Raw genomic sequence first — 27,341 nt, forward strand, 5'->3', positions numbered from 1 at the left:
ATAGACCCATTATGTGTAAACATAACATTTTGAATGAGTACGGTAGTGCCCTCTTACTGTTTTGCTTTCTGCAGTTTGAGTTATCCATAGTTAACCATGGTCCAAAAATATTAAGTAGAAAAATCTCAGAAATAACTTATAAGTTTTAAATAACTTTTGTTACAGTATATTACTATAATTACTCCATTCATTATTAATTATTGTTGTTAATCTCTTTCTGTGCCTAATTTATAGATTAAACTTTATCATAGGTATGTATGTATAGAAAAACAGTATATATAGGGTTCAGTACTATCTGTGGTTTCAGGCATTCTTGGAATATCTTGGAACATGTCCCCTGAAGGTAAGGGGAGACTATTGTAACTGTATTTTTAAAACAAAAAATGTAAGAAAAGTGGTATTGTTTTATATTTTTGAAAATCTTTTTAATATCGGTAGGACTTAGTGGAAAATTGCTGAATTCTTATATCTGTTTCTTTATTCAATCTGTTGTAGTATGTTTTGAAATAGATGAAGAATATCTGGCTTCCCACAGGTATGCAGTTAGAAAAGGAAGTAGTATTTTAAGAGTCTTTTTTTTTGTAAGATAGCCACTGTATTTTAATACAATAGAATATGAAAAGTTGCTTGATATTGTTTCAGATTCCACATCTCAACTTACCTAACCAGATACTACCTGTCAGATTGATAAGAGTATTCAAGAAAAATATCCAGTTATCTGAAAAGACTATTAAAATACTCCTCTCTTTTTCAACTACATGTCTATGTGAGGCTCAATTTTCTTCTGATTCTTTTTTTTCTTCTTTTTTAAATTATACTTTAAGTTCTGGGGTACATGTGCAGTAAGTGCAGGTTTGTTACATAGGTATGCAGGTGCCATGGTGGTTTAAGGAAATTATACTCTTCTTTGATACTATACCAAAACTCAACAAGTAGTAACTTCTTAAAGGACACTTGAACTCTATCAGTAACATTTTTGTACTCTGTTATGTTAAAATGTGTTGATCTATCTTGCACTTTTAGTGAATATTTTAACCCATACATTATTTTGTAACATGCATTAGAACATACAGATAGCATATATGGGAAATATTGGTTCCGTGAGTTATGTAGATCTCCCAATTGTTGACACATTTTATTATGCAATATGGAAAAATTACGCTGAAGTTAACACCTCTTACCAGAAAAACTCTTAGCTACTGGGACACTGTCAAGCTCACAGAGGCACACAGATACAAATTTTCCAAAATTCTAGTATTTTCTTGATTTTTCTAAAATTTGCTCAAATTTTGTCTTTGGCAGCAAATACTATCAGTTGTTTCATTTGAGATGACAGGTTTACTTTGTTCACTTTCAAGAAAATAGCTGCCAAATACTCATGCCAATAACTGTAATTTTGTCTGCCAGTCATTTGTTCAGATAAAAATGATGTTCTCTGAGAGAAGCAGCTAGTTCGGCTCACAGAACTAACAGTTATGCACATGCTTTTCCTTGAGACAACCATCACATTTTTTTTTGGTATTCAGAAATGCTTTATGCAGACTTCCCATTTTATCACACAAACTATTAAAAGAAGTGTATTCTATTTCTCCACATCCTCTCCAGCACCTGTTGTTTCCTGATTTTTTAATGATGGCCATTCTAACTGGTGTGAGATGGTATCTCACTGTGGTTTTGATTTGCATTTCTCTGATGGCCAGTGATGATGAGCATTTCTTCATGTGTTTTTTGGCTGCATAAATGTCTTCTTTTGAGAAGTGTCTGTTCATGTCCTTTGCCCACTTTTTGATGGGGTTGTTTGTTTTTTTCTTGTAAATATGTTTGAGTTCATTGTAGATTCTGGATATTAGCCCTTTGTCAGATGAGTAGGTTGCAAAAATTTTCTCCCATTCTGTAGGTTGCCTGTTCACTCTGATGGTAGTTTCTTTTGCTGTGCAGAAGCTCTTTAATTTAATTAGATCCCATTTGTCAATTTTGGCTTTTGTTGCCATTGCTTTTGGTGTTTTAGACATGAAGTCCTTGCCCACGCCTATGTCCTGAATGGTACTGCCTAGGTTTTCTTGTAGGATTTTAATGGTTTTAGGTCTAACATTTAAGTCTTTAATCCATCTTGAATTAATTTTTGTATAAGGTGTAAGGAAGGGATCCAGTTTCAGCTTTCTACATATGGCTAGCCAGTTTTCCAGCACCATTTATTAAATAGGGAATCCTTTCCCCATTTCTTGTTTTTGTCAGGTTTGTCAAAGATCAGATAGTTGTAGATATGCGGCATCATTTCTGAGGGCTCTGTTCTGTTCCATTGATCTATGCCTCTGTTTTGGTACCAGTACCATGCTGTTTTGGTAACTGTAGCCTTGTAGTATTACACTGTTGGTGGGACTGTAAACTAGTTCAACCATTGTGGAAGTCAGTGTGGCGATTCCTCAGGGATCTAGAACTAGAAATACCATTTGACCCAGCCATCCCATTACTGGGTATATACCCAAAGGACTATAAATCATGCTGTTATAAAGACACATGCACACGTATGTTTATTGCAGCACTATTCACAATAGCAAAGAGTTGGAACCAACCCAAATGTCCAACAACGATAGACTGGATTAAGAAAATGTGGCACATATACACCATGGAATACTATGAAGCCATAAAAAAGATTGAGTTCATATCCTTTGTAGGGACATGGATGAAACTGGAAAACATCATTCTCAGTAAACTATCGCAAGGACAAAAAAACCAAAGACCGCATGTTCTCACTCATAGGTGGGAATTGAACAATGAGAACTCATGGACACAGGAAGGGGAACATCACACTCCGGGGACTGTTGTGGGGTTGGGGGAGGGGGGAGGGACAGCATTAGGAGATATACCTAATACTAAATGACGAGTTAATGGGTGCAGGAAATCAACGTGGCACATGGATACATATGTAACAAACCTGCACATTGTGCACATGTACCCCAAAACCTAAAGTATAAAAAAAAAAAAATTACAAAAAAAAAAACACTAAAAAAAAGAAAAAGAAGTGTATTCAGGGTTGAGATTTAATAAAATTAATAATTTGTACTGCTTCGTCAAAGATGTTCTTAAGTGAAAATAGCTTTTTTTTTTCCTCCTATAAGCTCTTGGTGGTGGGGAATACACATGATGATTTTTATACAGTTGGTGCCAATGTCTTGATTTGTGCCAAGGCATTAGTTTTGTTTACTATTGCTTTTTGGGGCCATCAATGCAATTTCAACACGGGGAAAAAAAGGCAAAAATGTCATAGTATTTTGAAGGTAGTTTTAATTTCACATGGCCTCTGAAAGGGTCTCAGGAATCCCTAGAAATTTATCGACCACATTTTGAGAATCATTAGTATGTTCAATATATAAATATAAGTTATTTAGCCAGTCTATTATAAAAAGGCATTAATATTTAAGTCTCTATATCCATCTAGATGGGTGACATGGATGGAACAAAGTGTACTAAAGTCTTTATATCTTCTTTAGTAAAATGTTTGTTCACATCTTTCGTACATTTTCTGATGGTATTTTTTCTTTTTTACTTGTTGATTTTTTTTTTTAATGGACTTTTGCTCTTGTTGCCCAGGCTGGAGTGCAACGGTGCAGTCTCGGCTCACTGCAACCTCCACTGCCAGGTACAAGCGATTCTCCTGCCTCAGCCTCCTGAGTAGCTGGGATTACTGGCACCTGCCACCATGGCTGGCTAATTGTTTTGTATTTTCAGTAGAGACAAGGTTTCACCATGTTGGCCAGGTTCATCTCGAACTCCTGACCTCAGGTGATCCACCTGCCTCAGCCTCCCAAAGTGCTGAGATTATAGGTGTGAGCCACCACACCCAGCCTACTTGTTGAATTTTAAGAGTTCTTCATATATTTTAGATGTTAATACTTTGATGGATATGTGTCTCACAAATATTTTCTCTTGGAGTGTATATTGTCATAGCGTTCTGTTCTCATGGTTTTGAAGAGCAAAATTTTAATGTTGATGTTCAATTCATTAATTTTTCTTTTTACGAATGGCAGTCTTAGTATAAAATCTAAGAACTCTTTGCTTATCCCTAGATATGAAAGATTTTCTCCTAAATATGTATAGTTTTATGTTTTACATTTAAGTCTGTGGTCCATTTCGAATTAAATTTTGTATAAGGTGTGAGACTTAGGTTCATTTTTTGGGCAATGGACATCCAATTGCTCCAACATCATTTGCTGAAAAGCTATCTGTTGAATAGCTTTTGCAACTTTGTCAAAAATTAGTTGGGCATTCATGTGTGGATTATTTCTGGATTCTCTCTTCTGTTCCACTGATCTATATGTCTGCTCCTCTCTCAGTAACACACATTCTCAATTACTGTAACTATGAGTATAGTAAGTCTTGAAATCAGGTGGAATGATTCCTCTCATTTTACTCTCAGTTTTCAAAGTTGTTTTAACTCTCCTAGTCCCTTTTCCAATTGATACCAGTTTTAGAAACTCATCTGTATCTAGAAAAAGCCTTGCTGGTATTTTAATAAGAATTTTATTAAACATGCTTAGCAATTTGAGAAGAAATGACATATTTGTAGGTTGAGTCTTCCAATTCATGAACATGATATGTTTTTCCCTTTATTCAGATCTTCTTTTATTTCTTTCATCTGCATTTCATAGTTTTCAACATATGCATCCTATATGTGTTTTATTAGATTTACACTTAAGTTTTTCATTATTTTTGAGAAATTGACAATGATATTGTTTTTTATTTCAGCATCCATGTGTTCATTGCTAATATTTTGAAATACAGTTATTATGTGTGTGTTGATCTTATATCTTGTGTCTCCATTTTTTTTTATACCTTGAGTATTTACCTTATTGAATTTTGTTTTGTTTTGCTTTTGTAAATACCTTAGGAATTCAACAGAATCAGGGTATCTACAAATAGGGACAGTTTTATTTATTTCTTTTCAATCTGTATGGCTTTTACTTTTTTTCTTGCCTTATTGCACTGAATAGAACTTCTAGCACTATACTGAATAAAAGCAGTGAAAGTAGACATCTTTATTCCAATTTTAGAGTGAAAGTATTCATTATTTATCACTAAATAAGATGTTAGCTGTAGAGTTTTTGTAGATGCCCTTTATCAAGTCAAAAACATTTATACCTATTCCTAGTTTACTGAGAGTTTTATCATGAATAGGTGTTAAATTTTATCAAATGTTATCCTATATCACTTGATATGACCATGAGAGTTTCTTCTTTAACCTGCTAAAATGGTGAATTAGATTGATTGATTACTTTTTGGATATTTGTCAGATTTGCATTCCTGGAATAAATCCCACTTGGCCATTGTATATTAGTGTTTTGGAGTGTTCTTGAATTCTGTTTGTTAATATAAGAAAATTTGCACCTATTCGTGAACAAATAGTTTTCTCTTTTTTCATACTGTTTGTCTGGTTTTGTTATCAGACTATTGCTAGCCTCATAAAACTAATTGGAAAATATCATCTCCTACTCTATTTTCTAGATGATGTTTTGTAAATTCGATTTTAATTCTTTCTTAAATTTTTAATATAATCCTTAATTGAAAATATGTGGATTTGGCAATTTATTTTTGGAGACTTTAAAAATTATGAATTCAGTTTTTATAGCAGCTATAAGGCTATGCCAATGATCTATCATATGTTGGATCAGTTGTGGTAGTTTGTGTTTGGCAAAGAATTTATCCATTTCATCTAAATTGTCACATTGATGTGTGTACAGTTCATGGTATTACCTTATTTTTTATGCTTGCCAGGTCAGTAGAAATAGCCCCTGTTTCATTTTTGAGAATTGCAGTTTGTGTCATTTCTTTTTGCATCCATGTTAGTGTTCCTAAAGGTTTGTAAATTTTATCTCTTCAAAGTACAGGTTTTGGTTTCAATCATTTTTCTATTTTTAATTTCATTGATTTCTACTCGTTATTATGACCTTCCTTTTGCTTGCTTTGGGTTTTTCACTTTTTTCTAGTTCCTTGAGTAGGAATTTAGATTATTTATTTGAGAATTTGTCTTATCAGCTCAGGCTGCTATTACAAGTTACTACCCACAGGCTGGCTTATTTCTGACAGTTCTATAGGCTGGGAAGTCCAAGAGCTAGGTGCTGGGTAATTTTCTCCCTGGTGAAGGCTCCCCTCCTGGCTTACTGAAGGCTGCCTTCTTGCTGTATCCTCACATGGTGGAGAGAGAAAGCTCTGCTGTCTTTTCCTTTTCTTATGAGGACACTAATACCATCATGGGGGTCTACCCCATGGCAGCATCAAACCTAATCACTTCCCAAATGTCTCACCTCTTAATACCATTATGTTGGGGGTTAGGATTTCAACTTATGAATTTGGGGGGAACACAAACATTCAGTTTATAACATAATTTTACTCTTTTCTAATTATGCATCTTTGCCACGTATTTTCCTCTCAATAGTGATTTAGCTACGTAAAACAAATTTTGATATTTTCTATTTTCAATTTCATTAAATTTAATGTATTTTTTAAAAAAATTATTTTGAGACTTCTTTTTTGACACAGATTAAAATCTATTGTTAGTTCCGAAGAGTTTGAGGATTTCTTCTTTTCCTTTTGTTACTAATTTCTAGTTTGATTCAATTATGTATCGAGGACACATTCTGCATGTTTTTGTTTATTTTAATTTTTTGGATTTTTTTATAGCCCAAGATGTTTTGTATATGTTTTGAGAGCAGTCGAAGAGAATGTGTATTGTCTTGTTGTTGGGTGAAGTTGTCTACCAGTGTGGGTTACTTGAACATTTTTTTGGAATTAAATTTTGATTTATTTATTGTGTTTTGAGTGTATCTCTCTGTGTGGGTTTTTTAGTTGTTGCTCTAGGTATTACTCTCCATTTATAATGTAATAGTTTTAAATATTTTCTCTACACTTGTTTAAAATCACACAGTGTTATAAAATCAGACAGTGTTATAATTTTTGTTTTAACCATCACTAATAATTTAGAAGTCTCAAGAGGAAAAGGATGTACATTGTATCTACCCATATTTATGTTGCTTGCTGTATTTCTTTTTTCTTCCTGGTATTTCAAGATTCCTTCTTTTATCATTTACCTTCTGTTTAAAGAGCTTCCTTTAACTATTCTTATAGGGTAGCTTTGGTGGTGACAAATTCTCTTAATTTTCCTTTATCTTAGAATTTGTTAATTTACCCTTTAATTCAAAGGGATATTTTTGCTAGATATAGGATACTGTGTTGACAGTTCTTTATTTTCAGCGCTTGAGAAATACTGTGCCACTTCCTTTTGGCCTCCATGGCTTCTGATGAAAAAAATCACTGTTAATTAATACTTTTCCCTCTAGGAAGGTGTTGTTTCTCTCTTCCTGTGTTTAAGATTTTTTTCTTTGTGTTAGTTTTCAGAAGTCTGACTATAATGTGTCTTGACATGGATTTCTGTGGGTCAGTCTTGTTTGGAATTTACTTAACTTCTGAATCCTGTAGGTTTATATCTTTTGCCATTTGGGATATTTTTTCAGCCATTATTTTTTTGAGTAAGTTTTAGGCACCACCCACTTTATCCATTCTTTTTGGGATTCTGATGACACAAAGATTAAATCTTTTGTTATAGTCCTATAGGTGGCTAAGACTTTGTTCATTTTTTCCATTCTACTTTCTCACTGTTGTTCCGAATACCTACTTGCTATTGTTCTATTGTCCAGTTCACTGATTATTCCCTTTGTCCCTTGAATTCTGCTGTTTTACACTGGGTTCCTCTTTATCTCTTCTATTTATCTGATAAGATGTTCTATTTATTAACAAAGGCTCCCTAATTTTTTAAAATTTCTTTCAGAATGTTTTAAATTTGTAGCTGTTGAAGGATTTTTATGATGGCTGCTTTAAAATCTTTGTCAAATAGTTCTAACACGTCTGCTATCTCACTGTACTCATCTGTTGATTGTCTTTCTTTATTCAGTTTGAGATTTTCCTGGTTCTTGATGTGAGTCTATGTTATGAGATTCTGGATTTTATTTTTCCCTAAATATTTTTTATTAAACAGATTTATTTATATGTAATTCATATACAATTCACCTATTTAAAGTAAACAATTAAATGGTTTATAGCAGGGATCCCCAACCCCCAGGCCATGGACCGGTATCTGAGCCCTGCCTCCTGTCAGATCAGTGGTGGCATTAGACTCTCATAAGAGCACAAAGCCTATTGTGAACTGCACATGTCAGGGATCTAGGTTGTGTTCTCCTTATGAGAATCTAACGCCTGATGATCTGTTACTGTCTCCCATCACCCTCAGATGGGACCATATAGTTGCAGGGAAACAGCTCAAGGCTGTTCTATGTTATTGTGAGTTGTATAATTATTTCATTGTATATTACAATGTAATAATAATAGAAATAAAGTGCATAATAAATGTAATGTACTTGAATCATCCTGAAACCATCTTCCTCCAACCCCTCAGCTCCAGTTCATGGAAAAATTGTCTTCCACAAAACCAGTCCCTGGTGCCAGAAAAGTTGAGAACTGCTGGTTTATAGTATATTCCCAGATATGTGCCACTGTCACTGTAATCAATTTTATAACATTTTATAATCTCAGAAAGATACTCTATACTCTTTAGCTATCACTCTTCTATCCCCCATCCCTCTAGTCCTAAGCAATCACTAATGTACTTTCTCTATAAACATTTCATATAAATGGAATCATATAATATTTGGGCTTTTGAAATTAGCTTCTTTCACTTAGGATGTTGCTTTTAAGGCTCATGCATGTTATAGCATGTGTCAACACATCATTCTTTTTTATGACTAAATAATATGCCATCATATAGACTGACCATATTTTGTTTATTCGTTCATCAGTTGGTGGACATTTAGGTTGTTTCCAACTTTTGGCTATTATGAATAATATTGCTATAAACATTCATGTATAAGTGTCAGTTGGACACAATTTTTATCTTGGGTGTATACCTGAGAATGGAATTGCTGAGTCAATGGCAACACTTTATTTAATCATTTGAATAACTTTCAGAATGTTTTCCAAAATTCTACACCATTTTACATTCCCACCAACAGTGTATGAGAGTTTCTATTTATCCATACTCTCAGTAAAACTTGTTATTATCTAAAGTTTTGATTCTAACCATCCTACTTGGTTGGCTGTATCATTGATCTTATTGTGAGTTTTAGTTTGCATTTCTCTGATGACAAATGACACTAAGCACCTTTTCACCTGCTTATTACCCATTTGAATATCTTCCTTGAAGAGCAGTCTTTTTGGATCCAGTATCCATTCTTAAATTGGGTTATTTTTCTTTTTATTGTTGATCTATAAGTATTTTTATATATTCTAGATATGAGTCCCTTATCAGACATGTAATTTATAATTTTTTTTTCATTCTGTGGGTCTTTTTTTACTTTCTAATAGTGTCTTTCGAAGCACAAATTTTTACTTTTGGTGAAGTCCAATTTATCCTTTTTGTATTAGTCCGCTTTCATAGTGCTATAAAGAACTGCCCAAGACTGGGTAATTTATAAAGAAAAGAGATTTAATTGACTCACAGTTCAACATGGCTTGGGAGGCCTCAGGAAACTTACAATCATGGCAGAAGGCGGAGAGGAACCAAGGCACCTTCTTCACAAGGTGGTGGGAAGGAGAAGTGCTGAGCGAAGTGGGGAAGAGCTCCTTATAAACCATCAGTTCTCATTAGAACTCACTCACTATCACAAGAACAGCATGGGGGAAACCACCCCATGATTCAGTTGCCTCCACCTGGTCTCCCCCTTGACACGTGGAAATGATGGGGATTTGGGGGATTACAATTCAAGATGAGATTTGAGTGGGCACACAAAGCCTAACCATATCACTTTTCATTGTTGCTTTTATTTTTGGTGCCAAATCTAAATCAGACAAATGCCAAATCTGAGATCATGCAGATGTACTTTTAAGTTTTCTTAATTTTTGTGTTGGGAAGTGTCCCTTTCTCTTCTAATTCTTGGAAGAATTTTTTGGGAGAGTTTTTGAAAAACTACCGTTAATTCTTCACTAAGTGGTGGTTAGGATTCAGCAGTGAAGCCATCTGGGCCGGGGCTGGGATCTTCCTTGTGGGTAGGTTTTGTTGTTGTTGTTTTTTTACTAATTCAATTTATTTTCTTTTTATTGATCTATTCCAATTGCCCATTTCTTCTTGAGTCAGTTTTGGCAATCTGTGTCTTTCTAGGAATTTGTTCATTTAATCTAAGCTATTTAATTTGTTGGCATACAATTGTTTATAGTATTTTTTATAATCCTTTGAACAAATCCAGTAAGGTCAGTAGTAATGTCTCCTTCATTTCTGATCCTAGTATAATAATTTAAGCCTTTTCTCTTTTTTCCTGGTCAACCTAGCTGAAGATTGCCAATTTTATCAATCTTTCCAAAGTACCAGATTTTAGTTTCATTGATTTTATTTATTGTTTTTATATTCTGTAACTCATTACTTTCTGCATTAATATTTATTTTCCCCTTCCTTCTGCTTGCTTTAGATTTAGTTTGCTCTTTTTTTCCCAGTGTCTTCAGATGGAAGTTTCAGATATTGATTTAAGGTATTTCTATTTTTTCTTAATATTGGCAATTACAACTATGAGTTTTCCTTTATGCTCTGCTTTAGTTATAGCCTATGTGTTTTGGTATGTCGTGTCTTTATTTTTATTCATCTCAAAAAGTTCCCTTTTGATTTCTTCTTTGACCCATTAGTTATTTAGGAATGTGCTTTTTAATCTACACTTATTTTTGAGTTTGCCAAATTTCTTTCTGCTAGTTGATTTCAAATTGTGTTCCATTGTGATTAAAAGACATGCTTTGTATTATGTCTATCCTTTTAAATTTACTGAAGTTTGTTTTGTGGCCTCAGCTTCTCATCCTTTTGAGCTATTTGAAAATTTTCATGTATCTCAAGGTCCAAAAAATATAAAAAAGCATAAATGTTGGGCACACCTCAGTGAATTCCTCTTCAGAATTTTGGCTCCTCAAATTCAGCTCTCTTGGTAGCTCTCTGCTGTCTTAGAGCAGATTGTTCAAATCTAGGTCTTTTCAGTCATTCTTAGGAAGAAGGTTGAGCTACTGCAAGCTAGTTCATCATAGATGGAGATGGAAGCAACCCATAAACACGTATGTGAATGTGTTCATATGTGAGTGCATCAGCATAGGTGATGCCTGTGTTTGTATGAATCTCATTTGACCAACAAATTCTGTAACCACTATTTCCTCTGTCAATTGGTCAGTATAGAGACGTTCTTATCTAAAATCACAACTATCACTCACGCTTGTAATCCCAGCACTTTGGGAGGCTGAGGCAGATGGATCACCTGAGGTTGGAAGTTCAAGACCAGCCTGGCCAACATGGTGAAACCTGTCTCTACTAAAAATACAAAAATTAGCCAGGCATAGTGGTGGGCACCTGAAATCCAGCTACTTGGGAGGCTGAGGCAGGAGAATCGCTTGAACCTGTGAGGCAGAGGTTGCAGTGAGCCAATATTGTGCCACTGCACTCCATTCTAGGTGACATTGTGAGACTGTGTCTCAAAAAATAAAATAAATAAAATAAAATAAAATAAAATAAAATCACAACTATCATTAAGCTGTGACTTGTTTTCTCCTTTCTCCAGGATTTTGTGTCATGTATAGAGAACTACAGAAGAAGAGGACAAGAGCTATATGCATCTTTATACAAAGACCATGTGCAAGTAAGAAACAAAACATAGGCTTTCTCTATACAGTAAGCTGGAATCCACCTTGAACCTGAAAAATAATCAGAAGGGCCTTTGGTTTACATTCTGGATTGCCCACCAGGCTTGCACCATGTTGGGGTTTTGCATTTTATCCTAAATGCAATGGGTTGCCACTGACAAGGGCAGGCTTAGATATTTAAAGTACCTATCTAGGCCTGACTGCTGTACAATCTAGGTAAAGAACAGTGGCTCTCATGCCAGTCAGAGCTTTATTTGAATTCTAAATCTGCCCCTTTCTATGCCAGGGGTCTGAGCCTCTGCGTGCTCATCTCTAAGCTGGAATAAGTCTTCCTACCTGTGAAGATTTAAGAGCAAGTGTGCAGCACCTAGACTGTGGCTGATAGAGAATAGGTAACCCATGTGTGGTTATAGAATAGCTAAGAAGTTTATTTTTATTTGGTGTTACTGTTATTAATAAAAATTTAACATATTGCTAAAAATAGAACACGATGTACAGTCTTAAAACCCTGTTGAATATATTATTTACCCAGCAATTTCTTTGTCCCAGAGACAGTGTGAAGTATTAAAAAATGCAGAGATTATGACACTCCTGTGTCTTGAAGGTGTTTGAAACTTGTAGATGAAACCCAGAGTAAAGAAATGCCCACCAAACATGGGCATTTCTTTACTCTTAACAAAACATGGTGATGAGCTCAATGATAGGATGTTCTACTATGGGGAAAGGAGCGATGGGGTGTAAGGAGCCATTAGTGTGCCCTGGGTGAGCCACGGATCAGGAAGGCTTACACATGGTGCCCAGTGCCAGAAAACAGAAGAGGCACTAATCATCTGAAGCTGAGTTGCCTTGTCTAATTTCCCCCATATAAGCCCACAACATGCCCCTGGGTAGCCCCATTCACGGATGGGCAGCCTGAACCCCAGGAACACACAGCTTAGCAACATAGCCTCCCAGGCTCTCCTGAGTGATGGGAACAGCAGCTTATCAGACACGACACTTGTGAGAAAGGAGGTTTGGTGTGTACAGGACGTGATCATGGCTGTGATGGTCAGAGGGATCAGCAGGCATGTCTAGTTTTTCTGAGTGCACAAGCTGGTCTTTCACAGACTCTCTGGTTGGACAAGGGTTTTCTCTGTGGGCATCTACCCCACTCCAACATTGTTGACTGTGCTGCACAGCTGGGTAGGGTGCCTTGCTGGCCTATTTGGGTATCATCTGTGCCTATTGGACAGACCATTGCACGTGAATGACTCACAACATGGATTGACTGATTTCACTCAGGACTAGCAATATGGCTGATAAATTTAATTGCCACTGATGGGGAAATAAGATGAATCTTGTAGGATTGCATCCTTTATTGGTGGACATCCTCATCACCACTGCACCATTTTGAGACAGAGGATGTGGTTTATCTAAACTTCCTAATCTGCATCTGGTCTAGAGTGCAACCATTTCTGCTCCAATGGTTAGAAGAGCCTGGGAGATACAGTTATGGCCAGGAGAGGTGCCCTGGGGTACTTTGTGAAATTCTGTTGACATTTGTGAGATTATAGGTTCGTGTGGGAAGGGTGCAACTCCCTCAAGCCCAGAAGGAAGGGATCCAGCCACCTGAAAGGTTAGCCTGTCTCATCTTCAGCAGCAGGGCCTGACTGGAGTTCAGAAAGGACTTGAGAAAGTTGTGCAATTTTCCTGTTGATTGAGGTATTTTTGAGAAAATCAGCATTTGCAAGCTAATCCACAAGGATACTTTCCAAGTATTTAAATATTTAAGACAGGTTGTTTTGATATTTGAAAGAATGCAGATATAATAACATCTGCCATAGATAATGGGACGTGGACCATTGCCCTGCTTTTTTTAAGGGGAAGTATGCTTTCCCAACAAAGGCCCATTCCACTTCCAGAAAAGTCAGGTCCAAACTCTGGACAGAGATTAGTCTTAAGAAATCTGCCACGTCCTTTGAGGACAGCTTCTCCCAGGTGCACCCAATGAGGCCCTCCTAAGAAGGGAAGATTCAGGGGCCCTTGCCCACAGGGTGGCCAGTAACACATCACGCAGGACTTTTATAACCAGGCACTTTACCCACAACTGAGAGGTGACTGGAGATGGCAGCAGCCCCCAGCATGACAAGGCATCATTGCCTAGTGCCCTGGAAGTTAACCCGAGCATCATTATATCCCATTATTATATCAACAGCAAACCTTGCAATTCAAATAGTTAATCAGCCAATTTTTTTTTTGATCCAGAAGTTCTGACAAAAAGTTGCCTCTACAGTCTGGCCCTGTTCAGATTCCCCTTTGCCTTGTCCACGTTATCTTCGTTCCCTCCTCTGTGGCCCAGCCTCTCTTGCTCTGTCTGTTACATACTTAAGCCATCCAGTTCTTATGTTGAATCTTCATTATAATTTGCAGAAATGACTTATCCTGCCTACACAGTCTTTACTGGTTGGAGTTCTTTGTGAGATGTCTGCCAACCCAGAAATGGCCACTGTCTTCTGTCCCACTCTCTTCTAGGGCCTCTAGTTTCCTTTTCTTGTTCAGTCTCTATCTACTCATTGAGTATTTATCACAGCTCTCTCAGATACAAATATTGGAAACTTAACTCAGACTGCCTTTTGCAACAGAAAAAAGTCTTGTTTTACTGAAGAATGCAGGAAAATGCAGAATTCAAGCAGTGCTGGATCAAGTTCCGTGCTCTGCTTCCTCTGTGTGGGCTCCTGAGGGTGCCATTCCCAGCCCTAGGGGGTGGTGCCTATTGGCCCATCCTATAACCATTCATAACAACTCTGATGATAGAGACTTGGGTGAAGTGTTCATCTTTGAAGCCTGGTCAACCCCACTGAAGTAGCAGGGACTGAAATTAGGGAAGGGCTGGGTTTCCAAAGGTTAATCTAAGTATTGCTACCCAAGGGTTGCTGTGATTCGAAAATCATAACTGGTCAAGTGTGGTGGCTCATGCCTCTAATTCCAGTGCTTTGGGAGGTTGGGCAGGACGACTGTTTGATGCCAGTAGTTCAAGGCCAGACTGGGCAACATTGCGAGACCCCATCTCCAAAAAAAAGGAGTTAAAAAGACATTAGCCACGTATAGTGGCACCTTTAGTTCCAGGTACTCAGGATGCTGGGGTGGGAAGATTGCTTCATCCCAGGAGTTGGAGGTTATAGGTTACAGTGAGCTATGATCATGCCACTGCTTTCTAGCCTTCTAGCCTGTATGACAGAGAAAAAGACCTTGTCTCTGAAAAAAAAAAGAAAGAAATTGCAGTTGTCCCCCAACATAACAGAATCAATCCCTGCCGGCCGGGCGCAGTGGCTCAAGCTTGTAATCCCAGCACTTTGGGAGGCCAAGGCGGGCAGATCACGACGTCAGGAGATTGAGACCACGGTGAAACCCCGTCTCTACTAAAAATACAAAAAAAAAAAATTAGCCAGGCGTGGTGGCGGGTGCCTGTAGTCCCAGCTACTCGGAGAGGCTGAGGCAGGAGAATGGCGTGAACCCGGGAGGCGGAGCTTGCAGTGAGCCGAGATTGCGCCACTGCACTTCCCCCTGGGCGGCAGAGCACGAAACCCCCTCACAAAAAAAAAAAAAAAAAAAAAAAAAAAGAATCAATCCCTGCCTGTGAGTCTGTGGGCCTTAAGTGTGGCATTTGGCCCACTTGCAGTTTGAATAGAAAGAGGGCCTTACACTGTGCAGAAACATGGGCATTTCAGAGCACCTTTGCAGGTGTGGAAACTCAGGACTTTTGCTATTTAGTCATCTGACATCCTCTGCCGTGGGCCACATGTAACTTGCTATCATGGACTAAATAATCACATCTCTCTCAGGGATCACACCGTTGTCTGACTACAGATATTCAAGACAACATGTGTGCTCTGTGATGAAGACCCAGGCAGCTGTGCATCTCCAGGTTGCATGGGTGGAGACTTGGGGTGGATACGTGCTCTTTTTTTTTTTTTTTTTTTGACGGAGTCTCGCTCCTTCGCCCAGGCTGGAGTGCATGGCACTATCTTGGCTCACTGCAAGCTCCGCCTTCCAGATTCATGCCATTCTCCTGCCTCAGCCTCCGGAGTAGCTGGGACTACAGGCTCCTGCCTCCGCGCTAGCTAATTTTTTTGTATTTTTTTAGTAGAGATGGGGTTTCACCATGTGGCCAGGATGGTCTCGATCTCCTGACCTTGTGATCCGCCTGCCTCAGCCTCCCAAAGTGCTGGGATTACAGGCATGAGCCACTGCGCCCGGCCGGATATGTGTTCTTAAAAAACTAATTTGAAGCTAAGGCTGGACAACCCAATAGCTTGGGATTATTCATCCTCCATGAAACTCCATATGTTACTACAAATGCAAATGTACAAATGTCACTACAATCTCCAGGAAACTGAAATATTTCCGCCAAACAAGTGTTCATTCCATGTGATCAAGTCTCTGTAAAAGGCTTTGGATAGTCAGTTGGATAGTCATTATTTTTCTGGTGGCTTTTTTTTTTTTTTTTTTTTTTGAGACAGGGAGGGTTTTACTTTGTTGCCCAGGCTGGAGTACAGTCATGTAAATCATAGCCTACAGAAGCCTTGAACTACTGGGCTCAAGAGATCCTCCTGCCTCAGCCTCCCAAATAGCTGAGAGTACAGCCATGTACTAACATGCCCAGTTATTTCTTTAATTTTTTTGTAGAGACTGGGTCTTGCTATGTTGCCTAGGCTGGTCTTGAACTTCTGGCCTCAAGAAATTCTCCCACCTTGGCCTCCGAAAGCTCTGGGATTAGAGGCATGTACTACAATGTACATCTTGGAGTTTCTTATTAACCAATTGGAGTACTACGTAACATGCTAGCACTGTTTGGGATATGAATTTAAGAACTGTAGAGAAACAAAATGATCTTGTTTTGAAATAGGATTAGATTCATTCACAGTGACAACACTGGTACTGAGTAAGGTACCATATTAAGCTCTTGAAAATATTGTCCCACTTAATCATTCTAGAAGGCTATGATTATTATTATGGTATTATTATTAACCACATTTGACTGATAAGGAAGTTGAAGATCCTCCAGATTGAACTGCTGGTGATTCACAGAAACATGATGGATGATCAGGTCCATCAAATGCCAGAAACCACCTGCTGGGCACTATCCCCTACCCCAAAGCCATGCTTTCATGGGAATGCCTCCGACAAGTTCTGAGAACAATTTACTCATTTAAAACAGCCAAGATTTGCAAGGCTTCCATCTATAAATCTTCCAGTTTTTTGAAATGCTAGCAGAAACCATGCGCTCATAAAATAATAGCCCCTCAGCAAAGGAATCTAGCTCCCATGCTCAAGGAAGTCTTTGGAATCCAACAGACCAGGTTTAAATCTCTGTTTGGCCACCTGTTGGCTTTGGAGAAGGCACTTCTCCTTTGCAGACTTAGCATCATCATGGGGATGATCGAAAATACTTGTGGTACCACTGGGTAGAGGAAATGAGATAAAGCAGGTGCAGGGCTCAGCCTAACACATGATAATGAGTATCTTTTCTGTTCATGTTGTTATGCTTCCTGTCATTAGCACTTCACCTTTTCATTTTCTGAAAAGATTAAATTTGGGACAAATTCCATCAAATAATTGCAAAAGTTTATCCTGCATAGTTGACTCTACTGTCCAAACTAAACTGAACTGCTTCTTTGACAGGTGATGCATGTAACTTTAATGTGGTCTATAAATGCAGGTTGGGGGTATCTATGTATTATTAGAAAAGTTTGAGTCATACTCTAGTAGCAGGTGTGGCAGTCAGGGACCACAGATGCAAACTGTGAGGATCTTATAGCTATTAAATGAGATTGTTTGCATTACTATGAAAGGTTTAGCTCCTGTGAATATTCTAGAATCTCTGAACATTCTGGAATCTATGATATTAGGATTGAAAGGCCCTTAGACGTCATTCAGGCCAGGGCTATCATTTTGTTGGAGGTTCTGAGATCCAGAGATGGCAGTGACTTGCTCAAATCAACCAATTGTCTTGAGGGCTTCTAATTTCCACTCCACTCTAGTCCAGGCAACTGGAAAAAAGTACATTCAGCCTCATTTTTGAAGGGTGAGACTGTGGTGAGATTCATGTCCATTTGGTAAAATAGCTGTCCAGTCCATGCTGATGAGCAGCTACAGGACCTTCCAGACCTGTTGCTTTCTGCCCATCACCAGTAGCCTCATGGCTCCGAAGGCCAAAGGGCAGACAGCTTTCTCCTCCCCTAACTTGGATTAAGATATCTTAAAGCTGAGCAATTGTTTCCTTACAGCCCTGGCTGCAGTGGGTACCCTACACATTCTGAGGGTGTAGAGAGAAGGTATCTTTCTCAAACATTCATGGGAGACTTGGCCTATTCACCCCGGGAGGTTTGGGGCCAGGCCCATAAGGCCCATAAGGCAAATGTGTCCGGGGTGACTCTGTTTCTGCTCCCCAGAGGCGAAAATGTGGCAATACCAAGGCAGCCAACGCCTGGGCCAGGATCCAGGAGCAGCTTTTTGGGGAGCTGGGCTTGTGGAGCCAGGGGGAAGAAACCAAGCCCTGTTCTCCATGGGAACTCGACTGGAGAGAAGGACCAGCTCGAATGAGGAAACGCATCAAACGCTTGTCCCCATTGGAGGCCCTGAGCTCAGGAAGGCACAAGGTAGGAGTCAGGTGCAGTGGGACAGTGCTGGTTCCAGGTAGGGCCTGATAGGAAAGCAGCTCCTGAGCTTCCCCATCGCATGTTGTTTATATCAGGCTAAGATAACACATGCAGTTAAATGTAGGAGAGTCCCAAAATTTATTCTCGATGCCATTTAAGAGGAGAAAAGCATCACTAACCCTCCTAGGTACATAGCAGGGACACTGTAACTACAGCCTGAATGAATGGATAAATAGAGTGTGTTGAGTGGTGAGTGGTTCTTACCTGTGCCACAGACACAGCCCTGTGCTGCGGTCCACACAAGTCCTGTGGAATCATCTGGATGCCAGTGTTTGGAAAGGGCCAAGGGAAGGCTATTGTCTGCTAGCACAAGTTACTTGTTATTGGGCAGTTGTAACCCGTACTGCTATAAGCATTACTGCAAATCCCATAACAAGTTTTACAATGAAAATCTCATGAACTTGACTGTTTCTGCAATTTTGAGCCAGTGATCCACTCATTCCAAACAACATTGACTTCCCAAGCAACAGAATCTGGGTAGTCCCTGGGAGTTTGCTCTAATGGAGCTTGGACTGTGTCGCAAACTCCTATTTTGCCTTTTAAAAGACAAGAAGCCAGTTGGATTCATTTGGTAGTAGATATAGAAAATCTGTTAATAGTTTTTCATGTCTTTATTGAATGATCATAATTTAAAATATCCTCAAAGTCAGCCTTCCAAACACCAGAATGCTGGATTTTTTCTTCTGCATTCATCACAAGTAACAATGTTGGGTTTATTCTCTGGTCTGTAACCACAGCATCTTTTACTCATGCTAAAAATCTTTTGTAAAATCTAATGAAAAAATTATATTTCATTTATTCAGTAAATACTTAAATTTTCTAAGTATTGTCAATAAACATTTGGTGGTGTGTAGTATTTTCCCTCACTACATTTTTTAGGAATAGGAAGCAAAAAAATAAAAAAATAAAAAAAAATAAGTAGCCTGCTCACTGTGCTGGTGAAAAAGCCAAGGGCTGGCTATGAAACCTGGTCTCTGGTCTCTGGGGCTGTCTAGGTCAGCCTCCCCTGGTCCCCTCTCCAGGGTGTCCCACACAGAGACATCAAGGATGCTATCTAATCCCATCTTGGCCTCTTCTTTGGTAATTACTGTAAGTCCTACTTAATGGAAGATTGTGGGTTTTTTCACCTTTGCCTCAGGAACATTCATACTTGCATTTTATTGTGGTCCTTTAGGATTTAGTGTTTCCCTCCCTGTGCATCTGAGGCTTGCATAATTTGAAGGGGTCACATGCATGTGTGTGTTTGTGAATCTGTAGAATTGGGAGCAGGTGAAGCATAGATGTAGCATCCGGGATTTAATTTTTCTTTTCTCTGTCCTTATTTCAGGAAAGCCAAGACAAAAATGATCATATTTCTCAAACAAATGCTGAAAACCAAGGTATTCTGTTTATCTATTTTTTTCCTTTAATAATTAAGCTAATTATTGGTTTTATTTAATATTTTATTAAAGATACTAAATTAATATTTTAGAAGAGGAAAATGCTATTGTAGCCAGCCCTGGGACTTATTGTTACTTATTGCTTCCAGAAAGAAGACAAGTCAATTTCAGCCCTTGTTAGGGGAAGATGCTTGTTAGGGGAAGCATCTTCTATTAAGGTTGCAACAAGAACAATTTTGGGGGAGAAACAGTCTTGTCAATTTGCTATATCAGGGAGATCTTAAAAGTGTTCCCAAACCATTTTTGAGACAGGGTCTTACGCTGTCACCTAGGCTGGGGTGCAGTGGCATAATCAAAACTCACTGCAGCCTCCACCTCCTGGGCTCACACAATCCTCCTGCCTCAGCCTCCAGAGTAGCTGGGACTACAGGTACACACCACAATGCCCAGATAATGTTTGTAATTTTTGTGGAGATGGGGTTTTGTCACATTGCCCAGGCTGGTTTCCAACTCCTAAGCTCAAGTGATCCGCCTGCCTTGGCCTCCCAGAGTGCTAGGATTATAGACATGAGCCAGCACACCTGGCCAGTGACTACTTCTTACTGCTGATCAAACTTGTCTCATTTCCTGACTAATGGATTTGTATTGAGCTTGCTACCTTGCCTGTCTGCAGTAATACAAGCCCAGAAGTGAGGATCTTGGGCTCTGATCCCCAGGTGATTTGGGGTCTTACTGTGGCACAGAGCACGGGATGACATGTGATACCTGTTTGCCTCTCGTCTCTCTACCCCAAGCCCTACAACTCTCACACGGAATGATTGCCTGCCTGCTCCACCTCTCAGAGGTGGGGGTTGCAGAGAGTGCAGTGGTAGAAAGCATGAACTCATTTTTTTGTGGATGATGGCCATGGGCTGCTGTGTCCTCTCATTCTTGACATGCAGAGCCCCTGGGTGTCTATGACTCTGGGCCTTCGTGGTGTTTCCAGTATGCACCCTGAGTAGGGAGCTCAGCCAAAGGAGAAGAAAGGCCCTGTGGTTCTCCACCACGCCTCTCCTACGCACCTCTCCCTGCATGGGGAAAGCTGTGAGGGTTTGCATGAGCAGCAGACACTTTCATTCATCCAGTACAGAAAAGATAATGGAAGTAAATGGACCAAATTGTAAACAGTGGAGCCAAACAGACTGGAGATGAAAAGACCAGACCTTTGTCTCAGAGAGACTTTATTCAGATTCTACCTCTAGTTCTTAGAAGCCATATGATCTTGTACAAAGTAATTAGCCTGTTTCAGCTTTTCCATTTGTCAAGTGAGGATGAAATAGTATCTCCAACCTAGATGGGACAACATTTTAAAATGTCATCAGAAGTATCTGGCACAGAGAAAGGGCTTACTAAATGGGACCTGTTATTATTAGCACTATCTCTGGGTGCATGAGTGAGATTTGTTTTATTTCTCACAACTTCATATCTTTTCCAAGTTTTTTTACAATAAAAAGATATTGTTTCTATCATGAGAAAAAACAACAATATTCATAGAGTGAATGAAGTGAAATTCAGAGAAAGCAAATCCTGGCTGGGCCTCTAGGGAGTTGCTTTACTGACTAACGAGGGTGAATTTGGAAATGTTACCCTGTGGTCACTGGAAGTGGCAGAACAGCTAGGCCTGGGCACAGCTGGGCCCTCCAGGATAAGTCAACTGGAAGGTATTTTGACCATACCCCAGGGTGCCCCAGATGTGTGGTGTCCATTTCCAGAAGCAGTGGACGGGCACGGTGAGAGATCCATGCTCTTCACTTCGGCCCTGGAGCCTCGCTGCTCCTCAGTGATGTAGGCACATGCTGTGCACTGGCCCTTACCATGTCAGGTGGCTCCTGTCAGCACCACATGTCCCTTTATGCTGCTGCAGATGAACTGACACCGAGGGAGGCTGAGGGCGAGCCGGACGAGGTGGGGGTGGACTGCACCCAGCTGACCTTCTTCCCAGCCTTACATGAAAGTCTGCACTCAGAAGACTTCTTGGAACTGTGTCGGGAAAGACAAATTATTTTACAAGAGCTTCTTGATAAAGAAAAGGTAATATACCCCACTGCAATAGCCTTTAAGATTTTTAAGTTAGTTGTTAAGATTGTCAGACAGGAGAAAACCAAGCTTTTGCCAGTTACATGGGGAATGAGGTCTCCATTTGCTATGAAAACTTTCAACACAATAATCAGTGAAAAAAAGGGATAGATTCCTAAATTTGTTGGCCCAGAGAAAGGGTGCGAAGGGAAGTCTATACATCCTGCATCAAAATATTTAAAAGGTGTACCTCAAACTGTTAAGTGAAAAATACTCTAACTTCCTATTTTGACCTTCATAACAACCTGAGAGGCAAGGTTCAAGTTGAGAATTATTGACCTTCTGGCAGTTCAGCATCTTGGCCCCCTGCTTGTGGCCTGACCACCCTGAGAGGTCCCACACCTTGAGGGGTCTTGGGTGCATGTGTTTGGACACCCCAACCCGTATGTCTGCACTGTCCCTATGCCTCGGCCTCACCTTGGCTACCACTCAAGCCTAGGGGTAAGCACACTTGTGGCACCATTAGCCTTCAAAAGGGTGGCCCTGGGGATGAAGTGTACAGGCCCAGGAGGCAGGCTGGGAACCAGGTGGCGGGGAAACCCAGGGTCCTGGGTGCCTGGAGCTGGGTTGGCGGAGCCCCGCTCTTTGTGTGTGTGTCCTCTTGGCCTGGCTGGGAAGGCCCCAGGGAAGGACCCCTCTTCCCCAAGTCTAAGAATGCAATGAAAGATGAAGCACACATCTTAGAGTAGAACCGGCCTCAGTTCTAGTCCCAACTTGGCCACAAATTAAAGCGCATGTCACCTAACTGTTGTCAGCCTCAGTTTTCTCATCTTTAATGCGGAGTTCTGGCCACCATCTGATAACATTCTGCTCAGGCTTAAATGGGCCAATGGAAGTACAGGGACTAGTTCAGAGCTGGGCATAAGAGAGGTGCTCATCAAAGGTGAGTTATTTTTCCTTTCTGCGGGTTGGGTGGTTGAAGGCTTGGTGGACCTCAGGGTCTCTGGGTGAATGGGGCTTTTCCATAGGGATATAAGTGAAGGAGACACCTACAGAGGAGCAGGCAGGCTGGGACTGGTGGGCCACAGGGGACACACAGAGATAAATTCATGAGAGCTGGAGGCTAGTCTGGCCCCAGGGTGAATGGGAGTGGATCTGAACCAAGACCCAGGGACTGAGGGAGAGCCTGGACCTCTAGGAATAGATCCTAGGCTCAGAGAACCTGGGAGGGGCATAAGCAAATCAATTGCTTATGAACTTGCTGCAGAACTTTCAGCAAATTGCTTTGCTGTTTTCAGATTTGGGTCACAGTTCAAGCAATGTAGTCCTGTAACAATGCTGTCCTTATACCTGCATAACCAAAGCTTCCAGACGCAGAGCACATTTCCAGCTCTCCATCACACCTAGCCATCATGCCTCCTCATGCAGGTTTGCCTACCTGCAGTGCCCTGCCCACTTGACCCCTGCAACTGACTCTCTGAAGCTAATCTTGACTGCTCCCTGCTCTGAGACCTGGAGAACTGGCTGGAGAACTAGCTTGTTACTGTCTGTGTCGCCCCCTGCATCACCTCCTGCCTTGCTGCTGGCACACAGAGTGACCTCAGCGCTTCACCTGTCTACCTCTGTCACTACAGACCTCCATACAGGAGGGAACCCTGTTATCTGACCACAGGCATGCGTGGAGCAGCCAGTCAGTCAACACTGATGATTGACGTGCTAAATTCATGTGTATTTTATTTTGATAATGGAAGTATCATATCTCTACTATGTGAAATTTTGATAAATGGATATTAAAATATATAACACACATGTATGCATAAGTATATATTCATAATATCCAGTTGCTGAGGACTAATGGCAGATCGTAACAGTTGGGATATATCAATATATTAATATGCTCATATACGTAAATGGATATTTAGTACATACCTCGTCCATTGAAAAAACAGCTAAGACATCAATGCTTTCTTTCCATAAAAACTTTTCTTTGCTTTATGCCCTTAAAGGAGCAGCAGTTCTCAACTGGGGGCAACTCTACCCCACAAGAAACCCTTGCCAATTTCTGGAGACATTTTTAATTGCCATGGCCAAGGTGAGAGGATGCTCCTGGTGTCTAGTGGGCAGAGGCCAGGGCTACTGCTGGGCACCCTACATTGTCTGTGGTGGCAAGTCTGAGAACTGTGTCAGAAAGGATCCATAGTAAACAGATATCACGCTGCACTACACCTGGCTGCTTTCCTGATTATGTGGTGTCTCCATATTGGTTCTTTTCATTGCTTTGATAGAACAATGGCAGTGCTTTATATTCGCTTTCTATCTCTGCCAGAAGAAATTACCACAAACATAGTGATATTAATGCAACACACATTTATTATCTCGAAAGTCTTGGCACAGTGGGGCTCAGCGGGTTCTCTGCTAGAGCCTCACAGCTCTGCAGCCAAGGCATTTGCGGGGCCGCATGTCTTTCCAGAGGCTCTGGGAAGGCGTCCTTTCCAGGCTCGTTCCAGTGCTGGCAGAATCCACGTTCCCGCTTCTGTAGGTCTGAGCTCCTGTTCCCTGCCTGCTGGCTGACAGGGTTCATCTGTTTCTGGGGGTGCCCACCTCCCTTACCCTGTGGCCCTTCCTCGTTTCATTTCCTGCAGCGGGTGGTATCCTTCTCACCCTTCATATCTTTCTTGCCCCCTCTGCCTCCCGCTACCCCAACACCACCTCTCTGACCAACTCTGCTGCTGCCTAGGGCGCAGGGGATGGCATTAACTCACACGTAATCCAGGGTCACATTCCTGTTTTAAGGTCAGCTGATTCATAACCTTGATTTTATCTGCAAAGTCCCTTCAGAGCAGTGTGGGTGTTGGATGAGACCGCCTCCTGGGAACTTCTCTGGAATATGGCCTGCCACTTTGACACCACTCAGGCTGCTGCCCCCCAGGGCGGGTCCTTGGCCTCCTAGGAGAGCCTTTGCAGGTGGCCTGACTCCCTCAGGCATCCAAGGCCGGCCTGGGAGTTTTCACCCTGGCTAGGCTGAAGTTTGTGGTCAGGGACCCGAGTGAGTCCCAGCCCAGCCTCTTGCAGCCCGCAGGTTCCTTTGACACTTGTCCTGTCTCTGAGAGTCTGTTTTTGTTGACTGTCCACCAGGTGACATTTTCCTCAGGGATCTTGCTGGGGAAGCGGCAAGAGTCTGAATCCCCCAGGGGACGGACTTTCCAGCCTCTGAGGCAGGACAGAACTAGGAAGGGGATCCTCTCCCATCTGCCCCTCCCTGCCTTTTGTTTAAGCTTCAGTCTTCCTTGGCCTTCCTGTGGCTCAGCAGGAAGCTGTCAGAAATGCCACACACTGTTTGCTGAGGCAGTGGGGATCCCCAGGATGTGCAGACAGGAGCATGTGGAACCCAGCGGGCGATCAGGAGGGGAGAGAGCAGGAGCTGTCCTGCTTCCACTTAGCACTCGGTGGCCAGTACCTTCAGAAGGGAGGGACCCTGTGTGAGGGTCGGCTCCCGGCCCAGAGGACTGGGCAGAGTGACCCTTGCCATTATCTGGGCATCCATCCTTGCCTGAGTTGTCTCTATGCATTTTATGGGGCTATGCTTGCTGCCTCCGGCTTCATGGGGAATTGTGGGAAAGGCTGGCTCCCAAGCTCGGTTTCCCCAGGGTCAGTGAAGCCAAACCACCAGGCACGCCTGCTCCTGGAGATGCAGGCCCGGGGAGGTGGGGGCAGGGCAGGGTCCCTGGTGAGGGGAGGGTGGAGGCTACAGGCAGGAGTGGGGGTAAAAACCCTGCCCAGTTCTAATTCTCTTGCCCCCACTTACAGGCCTAGTGACTGGGTAAGTAAGAGAACCATTCCCCAGCCTCCTTTCTGTTATCTTTAGAATGGGGTTCTACTCCTGGTCTCACTAGTTTGTGGCAAAGATTGACGTAGGGCTGTGTCTCTGTCCGAGACTGTGCCCTGTGAGGAGGCAGCTGTCAGCCTCTGGCGTCTGCTGTTACTGCTCTGGCTGTTGCTGTTCCTTTCATAGTCCCATAGGATTTGTTCTCATTCTCCCAGAAGTAAGAAGGGGCGTTGGAAGAACCCTGGTACCTATGGCATGGCCCAAGGGCCCTGCCAAGGGAAGGATGAAGGATCCTGTTAAGACTGAGGCTCCTGTGAGGCAAGGAACTGTGTGTCTTGGGGAAATGCTGTGGGGAGTGCTTGGATAGATGGGAAACTCTGGGGATCTCCATGGGTCTGGTTGTCCTGCCAAGATGGTGGAGGATGAGACAGAGGGTCAGAGTGGAGGCCATGAGAGGCCTGACCGGCTGGAATGGGGTTCCTGCAGAGTGCCAACACTCAAACCAAATGCAAGGTTTTGGGAGAAAGAGGGAAGTTGCTGGGTTGAGGCCTGTACTGATGTGTGGTGAAATCAAGGAGGTCCCTAAACTGAAAGCACAAGGCAGGAAAGAACATGAGAAAGCAGGCCCCACGAATTCACATGAATCAGCAAAATCCTCGAACCAGAGGAGCACCCTTCTGCTCTAGACTGGAGAGCTCTGTGGAGTGGGGTCCTGGTTGGCTGGTGGGACATATGGGGCCTCTCTGTGGCCTGGCATTCCTCCTCCTCCTCACACCTCCACCAGCCAGGTCCACGCAGTCCCATGCCCATTCACTCATGGCTCCCAGCCTGGAGGCCTCCTGGGTGAACCTGTCTTGGTGCGCCCGCCCCCAGCACACTCCCACCCCAGAGCATAGCTGGTGGCTCCATCCCTTGGGCCTACCCCAGCCCCCTCTTATTGCCTGACTAATGATTTCTGAGCCTGCCTATGGTTTCTCTGAAGGCAGGGAGAGACTTGGCTTCCTCCTCGTCCCTTCCTTCCCTGACACATAGGGTGAGTGCTTGGGAACAATCTGCAGACTGACAGGGCAGCAGGAATCAGGAGGTCCTCCAGGGGAGCCAGGCCTGGGTCTGCTCACATGCCTTAGGACCCAGCTTGAGGGAGGGCATGCCCTGGGGGCACCTGGGGCTTGGGGGAGCCTGCTCTGGGGTGGGGAGGGTCTTGACTGGACTGGAGCAGGCTGCCACAACACCACCACCATGGAGGCAGCAGCCAGTCATTTGTGCCCAGGAGGGCAGCTTGGCACAGGGCAAAGTGCATAGGCCGGATTGAGAACCTCATTCTGCTATTTGTTTATTGCTATTCATATTATTATTAGCAAAATGTCAACAGCTAGATGTCAGAAGCCCTTGCCTTGTGTGATCTTCATGCACTGTCTCATTCAGCCTCACCATGGCCCTGTGAGGCAGATGTGTTAGTCTATTTGAGTTGCTATAAAGGAATTCCTGGGATGGGGTAATTTATAATGAAAAGAGGTTTAGTTGGCTCACATGACACACATGCATGCATAGACACACATGTCAGTACACAAAACATGGTGCTGACATCTGCTTCTGGTGAGGCTTCAGGAAGCTTCCAGTCATGGTGGAAGGTGAATGGGAGCCAGCACATCACATAGTGAGAGAGGCAGC

At 41.7% G+C, this 27,341-nt stretch overlaps 1 protein-coding gene across 6 annotated transcripts in view; it reads left to right on the forward strand.

The window, feature by feature from the left end:
• The window catches only part of WDFY4 (WDFY family member 4), a 294,231-nt gene that overhangs the window by 166,821 nt on the left and 100,069 nt on the right, over positions 1–27,341 (forward strand). For 5 of the 6 annotated variants that reach the window (XR_009212844.1, XR_009212843.1, XM_032142065.2 and 2 more), the window contains exons 40-43: positions 11,631–11,708; positions 18,144–18,350; positions 19,738–19,789; positions 21,693–21,859. Coding sequence is in view for 4 of the 6 variants with exons in the window: in XM_032142065.2 (XP_031997956.1) it covers positions 11,631–11,708; positions 18,144–18,350; positions 19,738–19,789; positions 21,693–21,859 (504 nt within the window). In the remaining 2 variants the exon portion in view is untranslated. The remainder of the gene's footprint in view (positions 1–11,630; positions 11,709–18,143; positions 18,351–19,737; positions 19,790–21,692; positions 21,860–27,341) is intronic. The other variant, XM_032142095.2, reaches the window with a different exon arrangement.

The sequence above is a fragment of the Hylobates moloch genome, unplaced genomic scaffold, assembly GCF_009828535.3.
Source record: "Hylobates moloch isolate HMO894 unplaced genomic scaffold, HMol_V3 SCAFFOLD_3, whole genome shotgun sequence".
Taxonomy (NCBI): domain Eukaryota; kingdom Metazoa; phylum Chordata; class Mammalia; order Primates; family Hylobatidae; genus Hylobates; species Hylobates moloch.